The 10,271-nt window shown below is 46.1% G+C and overlaps 1 protein-coding gene across 5 annotated transcripts in view; it reads right to left on the bottom strand.

The window, feature by feature from the left end:
• Window positions 1-6,549: 6,549 nt before the first annotated feature.
• The window catches only part of wu:fi75a02, an 80,598-nt gene continuing 76,876 nt past the window's right edge, over window positions 6,550-10,271 (bottom strand). For all 5 annotated transcript variants that reach the window (XM_043716103.1, XM_043716105.1, XM_043716106.1 and 2 more), the window contains 3 exons: window positions 9,314-9,447; window positions 9,154-9,225; window positions 6,550-7,662 (listed from right to left, as the gene is read on the bottom strand). In XM_043716103.1, the coding sequence (XP_043572038.1) occupies window positions 7,410-7,662; window positions 9,154-9,225; window positions 9,314-9,447 (459 nt within the window). In that variant the 3' untranslated portion in view covers window positions 6,550-7,409. The remainder of the gene's footprint in view (window positions 7,663-9,153; window positions 9,226-9,313; window positions 9,448-10,271) is intronic.

Below are 10,271 nucleotides of genomic sequence, written 5' to 3'. Positions count from 1 at the left end.
TATTGCACCATTGAACTTTGGCCAGCTCCTCCCTCATAGCTCCATAATTCCCTTTATTTAACAGAAGTACTGTCACTTCCGACTGTACCCTCTCCCTCTCCAATTGCAGATTGAAGCTTATTGTATTATGGTCACTACTTCCCAATGGCTCCTTCACTTCGAGGTCCCTGACCAATTCTGGTTCGTTACACAATACCAGATCCAGAATTGCCTTCTCCCTGGTCGTCTCCAGCACCAGCTGCTCTAAGAATCCATCTCTGAGGCACTCCACAAAGTCTCTTTCTTGAGGCCCAATACCATCCTGATTCTCCCAGTCTACCTGCATGTTAAAATCCCCCATAACAACTATAGGGTTGGGATATCTGTTTCCATGTTGTACATCTCTATGAACACACTGGTAAGGAGTATCTTTCTTCCAGAAACCTGCCGACTGAAAACGTCAAAAGTGAGATTCTGTTGGGGCAAGAGTATTTCAGTGTTATACCTACAAGGCGATCAAATGGAGCAAGAGTGCTGCTCTCATATTCCAAACCTTCTCATGCCTATAGTCATTGTAATGGTTCTGTATTAGTTCCTGGTCCTCCACCACCTCAAATCTACAAGCCTCCTATTAAAATTCTGAATGTCACTTTAGTTTAGCCCGTATTTTTAGCAAGTAACCAATGTATGATGGATGAGTCAGCATTTTTAATAGTTCCCTGTCTTTCTGTGTTGACCAGTATTGGGAAATAATGTATGCAGAGTTTATCTGTGAGTTGGAAATGTTCTGAAATGCAGCCATTTGCTCTTCTTCCTGGTTTATGTTAATAATTGGTTAACACACAATCCCAAAGCCTATTTTCAGTTTTTACAAAGGGTCGAAAATGTTCATGGTGATAGAATTGCCAATTTCAATAAGTCACATGAGGACTTAATGACGATGATATTGATGAAGGTTAGGACACTGCAAGCACAAGTAATGTGTTCAAATCCCGAGGTGGCTTCACTATTTATAGCCCTCTAACCTTCCAGCTCTCCACCAATTCAGGCCTTTGTTTTATGGCTGTGTCTTTAATATGCCCCAGATGTTGGGGGATGGGGTTTCCCCAAACTGATTCATCCACACCTTACTGAAGATGCTGTTTACATAGCCACCCCTTGACCAAGTATCTAACACCTCCTTTTGCTCTGCACCAGCCCTGGTCTCAACATATCTTGGGGCGTCTTACCACATCGAAGGTGGCTACACAATTAAGTTAATCCAAGGGTACACGTTCCCATAAATCACCAATGCTTGCAGTGACACGCCCAAGGCACAGGCAATTTCATAGAATCAGAGCCCCTACGGTGTGGAAACAGGCCTTTCTGCCCAACAGGGTGTCATTGTCCCTCTGAAGAGTAACCTACTCAGACCCATTCCTCGACCCTACTATCCTACATTTACCCCTGACGAATGCACCGAACCTACACATCCCTGAACACTATGGGCAATTTAGCATGGCCAATTCACCCTAACCTGCACATCCCTGAACACTATGGGTAATTTAGCATGGTCAATTCACCCGAACCTTCACATCCCTGAACACTATGGGTAATTTAGCATGGCCAATTCACCCTAACCTGCACATCTCTGAATATTATGGGGTAATTTAGCATGGCCAATTCACCCTAACCTACACATCCCTGAACACTATGGGTAATTTAGCATGGCCAATTAACCCTAACCTATCCATCCCTGAACACTATGGGTAATTTAGCATGGCCAATTCACCCTAACCTACACATCCCTGAACACTATGGGTAATTTAGCGTGGCCAATTCACCCTGACCTGCACATCTGCTGATTTTGTCTCTGCCATTTAATAAGATCATGCCTACCTGACTGTAACCTCCAATCCAGATTCCCAACTATCCCTGATAACAGTTCACCCCATTGCTTGCCAAGAATCTTATCCACCACTGCCTGACAAATTTTCAATGATTCAACTTCTACCCATTTCATTTCAATTATTAGTTTCCATTCCCTGCAATTTTTGCTCCTCTACATTAGCAGTATCAAGTGTCTGAATATTGGATAATCTAGCTGTTGGGAATTCCTCTCTCTCTCTGGCTGCATCATCAGTACAGAGTTCCTTGTCGTCCAATTTTCCCCTCATGACATAATCTGCTAAAAATGTAGAATTCACTGAGCAGAGAGGTGACGGTGCAGAGAAGTCACGGGATCCCAGTGCAAAGCTGGTTAAACAATGCATTCCAGCCTGCACTTCAGAGAAAAGAATGTAGCTCACTGCATTAAACTGGGCAATGAGGAGAAGCTTTACAAGACCGGTAATTGGTGGGACTTCTTGTCTTCAGAAGGTAAGGGTATTGTGACCTGCGAAATGGCTTCAATGCCCCTCTTCCAGAAGTTAACTCACTCAGTCCAACACGTCGATTAAGAAACTGTTACACATCAAGGAGGCAACCAATTTTAAAAAAAGATTTTATTAGTATCATCGAAAATATACAGAGACAACTCTCAAACGGAACACGATTATTATAATGTCTACATAAAGGGCACGTGAATCACAGGTACTCAAAAGGTACCAGTTAATGACATTTACAATAAAGCAGTATAATGGATTAGAAGCTGGTCAAGTGCAAGACAACATTATGATCGACGAGACCATTCCAACCCAGTAACTAGCACTATCCTCGAGATATAAGCTTCCTGGTGTCAAACTGAAGTTTGGAACCTCCATTAATAGCATTATAAAGGCAGTCGAAAGAGATAGAAGATCGTATCCAGTCTCTCACTCTCTGGAGCAGGTTACACAGGGGCTTGTGGGAGCAAAGGTTCCCCAATGACTTTACTGAGTAACTATGTCACCTCCAATATCACAGACTTGATCCCAGCCTATGCCAAATTAGCTGATTTTCACTCCAGGTTGCATTGGAGATTTTACATCCCCCCAATGTTGCCGTGGACTGGGATTCAGAAGTGTGAGAGAACAAAGTGAGCTGGCGTTTGGCAGGATGGGCTTCAATCAGCCCCCTGCTCCAGTTAAATAACCGGCTATAACCGATTGCCTGGATGAGGTAGTGCAGAGACCATCTCTGAGGAACACTCCTGGCAATTATGCAACACCCACGGGACTGCACGTCAGGCTCCTCACTACAAAAAGGCCCATGTGCAGAGCTGTTCTCAATAAACCATACAGCAAGGTGTGAACAATACACAGTACGATTCCACAGAGATTTCAGCTTTTAATTTCTTTCAAAAAAACCTAGTGATTAGGCAGAAGAGTTATTCCAAAACCTGGTACTTTTGGCTATTGTATTGATTATACCACAATTCATTCTGAGATACAAGAGACACTGAAAAGAGAGGAGTAATCTTTCAAGAATACAGGCAAAATGAAATAGTAGCTTGCACCCATATTCCCTACACATTAAGCAAAGAAGTTTTGCTAATTGAAACTTATTTGAAATGGAGATCAAATTCACATTGTACTTTTCCAAAGCAAAATTGCAGGAAATTTTTTTTTAAAAAGAGTGCACACAATACACACACACACACACGCGCACACACACACACCCGCGAACAAAACCATTCAAGTAACTACAGATTTAATAAAAGTTTGAGGTTTTGTCTGTGGCTCATTCCTGTTTGCAGGAGCTGTTGAGTTTTCTCTAAAAAAAAGTGTTGTTGTGTGGTAAAACTACTGTTATCAGTCCATTTGATAACATAAAAACAGGCCTCAATTCTGTGGACTACAAGATAGAGATTGTTTGGATTGGATGTGTAAGCAGAAACATCAAATAAAGAAAGAATACATCAAATAAATGTGCTCCCATTGTCCTCATCTACCCATTATCCAGCTCAGGCTCTCACAGGTGGTTAAAAAGGACAGCCAGGGGGGAGAGAAAGCTTTGTTTAGCTGATAGCTCACCTTTCTCTGTGCTGAGCAGACCAGACACCAGCCCACATAGCAACAAGCTGGAGGAGGAGAAATCAAATGCCAAATTAGACAAGAAGGTACCAACACCTCCTGGTAAGGTTTCCAATGCTGTCTCTGCCATGTTCCAACAACTACAGCCTCTGACGAAGTGTCATCTAGACTCGAAACGTTAGCTTACTCTCTCTCCACAGATGCTGCCTGACCTGCTGTGATCTCCAGCATCGGGAGCAATTTGGGAGGTTGTGCACAGATTCCTTCCAATTCTATTTGAACTGCATCACTCACTCCTTCCCAAGGAAGGCTGGTCCAGTTGGGTCTTATAACTACCAGCGAGAGAGGGAGGAAACACACCAGTTTGAGCACAGGACTCGTTTTTTAAAAAAAAAAGTCAGGGAAGGGGTACAAAAAAGGTAAAAGTAGCTCATGGTTAAAAATTCCTGCCCGTCAACCACAAACTGGAGCAGAATCTTCGCAATCACTCGTTGCAGGCGTGAGGGCATAATCCCAGTTGGATACTCCCCAGTCAGGCGCCAACACTCCCAGTAGGTACTTGCTGTGTGGAGCTGGTTTGTGGCAATGCAGTGTCTTTAAGATTGCTGCATGATCCTCCATATTAGGGCATTAATCAGTTACTGACAGAGTCAAATAGACTACCTTTTGGCAGCGGCGGTGAACCAGGACCTTGTCTGCCTTCTCTGGTGCATGTAAAGGATTCCATTTTAAGAAGAGAAAAGCAGGAGAGCTCTCAAGACGCCCTGGCAACATTCAGCCAACCAGCATCACTGAAGCCGACAACTTGCAGATTGTGGGAGCTTGCTGTGTACAAACTGGCGGCCCTACTTCCCACCACAGCGACTGCAACTGGAAAAAGAACCCTACAGGATGTCGAGACTGTGAATGGTGCTACATAATTGTAAGTTCTTTATGCTGTGCACAGTCCCCGAATATGGGAGTGGCTATGGAAATAGAGTAGAATCATAGAATCCCTCGTGTGGAAGCAGGCCATTCGGCCCATCAAGTCCACACTGACCCTCCAAAGAGCATCCCACCCAGACCCAGCCCCCTACCCTATCCTTGCAACCCTGTATTTCTAATGGCTAACCCACCTAGCCTGTACATCCCTGAACACTATGGGCAAATTTACCGGAGCACCCGGAGCAAACCCACGCAGACACGGGGAGAATGTGCAAACTCCACACAGTCAGCCGAGGTGGGAATCGAACCTGGGTCCCTGAGTTGAGGACAGCAACGGGCTACAGCGATAGGCTGCACAATGGGACTAGCTGAGGTCTTTCAGGATCCAGTATAGACACAATGGGCAGAAAGGCCTCCTCCCGTACTGTAGAATTCTAAGAGATGACTTGATTGAAACATACAAGATGATGAAAGATCTTGACAGGCTGGAAAGGGAGAGGATGTGTCCTCTTCTGGGAGAATCCAAAAACCAGGGTCACTGGTTAAGATTCGGGGGGTGGGGGGGGTGATCATTCAGAACTGTGATGAGGAACCTTTTTCTCTGGATGCTGTGCATCTTTAGAACTTTCTCCTTGAAAAGGCATTGGGTACAGATTCCTTGAATATTTCTAATGTCAGGGTGGATAGATTCATGTTAAACCCAGGGACAAGGGGTTATCAGCAGGAGATGGGAGTGTGGATTCGAGGTTACAGGTCGGCCAGTACCTTACTGAATGGAGAACAGGCTGGAGGGGCCGAATGGCCTCCTCCAGCTCCCCGTTCATATCTTCCATGTACATCTACACAAATGCCCTGACATCAGCGTGATCTCACTAACATTTCCATCAACTGAAACCATTTGTGCAGACCAGAGCATACAGCTGCACTCTGCTGAAGTTCCCTCATATTAAGGTGTGCTGATTCAGGGGAGCTGTGGAAGGAAAGGGGTTGCATTTATCTTAGTACCTTTCACACTTTCAGAATGTCCCATAGAGCTTGCCGGCACTTTTAAGCATTGTCAACATTTATAGTTATATAATATGAATGTTACTGAACGCAGAAACACAGCAGCAAGGTAAACCAAGGGTTGAGGGATCAATATCAGCCAGTGCGAGAGCTCCCAGCTCTTCTTCACATCAGTGGAGTCTCCTATATCCACACCAGAGGGAAAAGGGCTGCTCATCGGTAACGCAGCATCGTCAGCAGCGAGTGATTCTATCAGAGGTGTTGGACTGGATTAGGTGCTCCGGGCTCATGGGAGCACCTTTAGCCAACAACCCGGCAGCTCAGAGGTGAGAAAGCTGCTATGTGAGCTGTAACAGAAACTGAAGATAAATCTTAAATCCCTCATGAGGCGATCTCTGCACCCTGTGAGAGATACGGTGCGGTATTCTTACCATCCTGCTCCTGGAGCACCCTGCACTGTTCCAGCCTACAGAGGAGATGCACCAATCAACTAATTCAGAAAGGTCTTTTTTCCCCAACCTGGTTACTACAACGGAGCAAAGAAAATGTCAATTACTGCCAAGATGATCCAGCGTCCGAATATGAAAACCATTGCTAAAACCCAGCAGCAACTTGTGAAATCCGCAGTAATCACAAATACATGACCGCAACAAATTAAACACTCACCCAGTGTAAAAACTTATTTTTTAAAAAAAAAACCACAATCAACTTGGACAAAAAGGTGTGTACAGGTACCTCCTCAGGCAACAACAAAGCTTACACCTTATTCACTGGAAGAGGAAGCAGGACGTTTGCCCCCCCTTCCCAATGAGTCAGTGGAACTTGTACTCACTCATTTATTAGGCAACACATAGACAGACAGAAAAATCATTTGTGTTTCAATATTTACTTTGGAATATTTACTTTTAGCACTTTAGGCTCAAGTTGCTTCGAGATATATTCATATATAATATATGTACACTATATTATATATAAGCAAACACAGCAACCACCCAAACTGATCCCAACCAGAAAACACTCAAGAATGGAGTGCTCCACTGAGCAGTGAATCCAGCCCAGCCCTCTGAAGATTCACTGCAGGATCTGCAATCTTTGTAAACACTTGAAGAGACGCTCTCTGCACTACGTTGGAGCCTCTCTTTTCCCCATCGTGACAGTAAATTCAAACTGTGTGCAAAGTCGGAGCAGCAACAGCTTTGTTCGCTTGCGAGGCGGCAAGCGAGTGAGTGAGCATACGAGGTGTCCTTTCCCACCTCGGTTCAGCCCTGCATCGCACTCTCCGTGCAATGAATGACCCTGCTTTGCAGCGCCACTCACCCGCAGCGGGAGTTGCCGTTTAAAAGACCCGTACACCCCACCTCACCTGAACCTCCTCCAACCGCCCCCCCCCATTCTATTGTCGCATGCAGTGGCTTTCGAGCCTGGCACTATTCTCTTCCCCAGTGACCAGAAAACAAGGCAGTACACAGAGTGTAACCGGCCGACCTCCCGGCATGTAGTGTAAACAGACCTGGACACTGTGGGGGGCAAACGCAAGGCGAGAACAGATGGCTACATTTTACGGTGGCTTTAGTCCTCTTCGTCCAGGTAGGCCTCCAGTTCGGTCAGTTTTTGAACAAGTAGTGAATCGATCTCCCCGTCACGTGTGGTGGCCTTTCTGCCCCGTGTCCGGCTCAGAATCTTCACTCCAGCGTGCGCCCGTCTCTTGCGTGGGAGGGTGTAGTCCTGGAATTCTAAGAGGCGCTTGCGTTTTTGGAGACTGGTGCAGACGAAGGAGCCTTTCTTCAAAACAGGCTCTTCAAAAATAGTCTCCAGATACTTGCTGTCGAGGGGAGGGAAAGGAACATTCAGCACCGGGAGAACCATTTCAACGTACCAGTTAAGTAACGAGTGTGCACAACACGTTGCAGTCATAGAATCCCTACAGTGCAGCTAGAGGTTAACTGGCCCACTGAGACTGCACTGAAGAGCATCCTAACCGTCTACCCTAACCCTCTCGCCCTGCATTTCCCATGGCTGGCCTGAGCGATTTAGCACGGCCAATCCACCTGACCTGCACACATTGGATGGAGGAAACCGGAGCACCCGGAGGAAACGCACGCAGACACGGGGAGTATGTGCCAACTCCACACAGACAGTTGCCTGCAGCTGGAATCGAACCCAGGTTCCTGTCGCTGTGAGGCAGCATTGCTTACCACTGAGCCACCGTGCCACCAACTTCAGGGAATTGACACTTCGCCGTTAGTGCAGTGGAATCTCTCGAGGTGACAGCTAAGTAAGTCAGTCTAATCACGTGGCCTCCCCAGTGGTTTGGGAAAGTTCTTTCAGGCGACTTGAGCAAGCTGCACTGTGCCTGAATCCCTGTATCATTCCCGACACTGGGGAACGATGGGGTGTCATTGTTGGGAATCTCAGACAGGCGACTGAGGACTTGTCAAAAACAAAATCACAGCTTTTGGAAAAGTTCTAAAGTAGGCGTGGCGATTTCTGTGGGTGCACGCTGAATGGTTCAAAGCACAGGAGCAGACTGGAGGCAGTTCTGAGGTCGGCTGAGACAGGGCGAGGGAGGGATCTGAAACAAGGACTTTAATTTTTAATTCTGAGCAAGGGTCACCGGGTGTGAAACGTTAACTCTGACCTGCTGAGCTTTTCCAGCAATTCCTGTTCTCGTTCCTGATTTACAGCATCTGGAGCTGTTTTGGTGTGTACTTCAATTTTGATGCACGGAACAAATTCAGACATCAGTGTCGTGTCTGGGAATAGGGTTACTGAGAGAGTGGGGCTTGGTGCGAGAGAGGAAATGGGTCGATACCCTTTGGTTAAACTGGAGTTCAGGCCAGCAGGAACAACAGCCTTGAGGGGACTTGATCACAGTTAATGGTTTGAGGGATCTGGGGCTGTAAGGGGGAAGGTGGAAGGCTGATCTTTGATGGTTATGGTGTGGGGTTGTTCATTTGTGAGATTGAGCAGAACACCAGGAATATTAAGAGGTTTAAATTTGGTTGAGGAACAGCAATGGATTCAGAGTTAATGACAAAGATTGATAACTGGATGGATCTGCGATTGATCTCCATCCCCATTCGCCCAAAACAATCTCAGAAGAGGCCCCTGGTGGGAGCCTTCTATAGCTCCAGTCACCAGCCAAGGTACAGCCTTGGGCTGACTTGACCACCCTGAGTCCAAGCTCAGAAAATCTCAGTCAGACCATGCAGGGCTCCAAAACAGGGTGACTGGATCGCAGCAGCTTCTTTAACCACTGTTGGTCAACCCAGACCGCGCTCTCTGCACATCAACATCCAATTCTGTCACGTACCTGTGTGCAGATGGCGACTTATAATTCTGGTTAGTGTAAATCTCCTCCAAGCTGAATTCCTTCTTTTTCAATCTACAAACAGGAAAATCTCAATTAATCATCACAGGAAATCAGTGAATTAGCCAGCAAAATAAGGTGCACTGGTATAAATCGCACTAACCTCTTGGGTTTGGGCAGCCCCATGGGGGTAAGATTAGTGTCTTGTTTGGGAACACCTTTCCGGATTCGGATCTGGGAGACCTTCCTCAGAGATCCCTTCGATTTGCTGACAGACTTGTCGTAAGGTATACGTTCCTGAAGAGGACACAAAGTTGGTTACGACCAAGATCAATGCGAGGACAGGAGGAGGCCACTTCTACTGAGTTGGTTCCACCATTCCATTAGATCACAGCTATCCATCTTTAACACCATCTACACACCTTGGTCCACAAAGCCAACTATAACTAGCTCAATTTTAAAACTTCCAACTAATTCCCAGCCTCAGCAGCTTTTTGTGGGGATAATGGAGTGACAGTGAGAATTCTGTTACAGTCTGCATGTCAACATTGTCAACGCACCCAACCTGAAGGTCACGACCCTTGCTTCTGGCACAACTGTCACAAGATATCAGAGAATCTCTACAGTGCGGAACGATATCATTCAGCCCATTGAGCTCACACTGACCCAGCGAACAGAAACCCGATCAGACCCATCCTCCAACCCTATCTCTGTAACCCTTCACTCCCCATGGCCAATTCACCCGAACCTACACATCCCTGAACACTATGGGGTAATTTAGCATGGCCAATTCACCCTAACCTACACATCCCTGAACACTATGGGGTAATTTAGCATGGCCAATTCACCCTAACCTACACATCCCTGAACACTATGGGGTAATTTAGCATGGCCAATTCACCCTAACCTACACATCCCTGAACACTATGGGGTAATTTAGCATGGCCAATTCACCCTAACCTACACATCCCTGAACACTATGGGGTAATTTAGCATGGCCAATTCACCCTAACCTACACATCCCTGAACACTATGGGGTAATTTAGCATGGCCAATTCACCCTAACCTACACATCCCTGAACACTATGGGGTAATTTAGCATGGCCAATTCACCCTAACCT

This window comes from Chiloscyllium plagiosum, chromosome 25 (assembly GCF_004010195.1).
Source record: "Chiloscyllium plagiosum isolate BGI_BamShark_2017 chromosome 25, ASM401019v2, whole genome shotgun sequence".
Taxonomy (NCBI): Eukaryota; Metazoa; Chordata; class Chondrichthyes; order Orectolobiformes; family Hemiscylliidae; genus Chiloscyllium; species Chiloscyllium plagiosum.
This window is presented reverse-complemented; position numbering and strand designations above follow the sequence as displayed.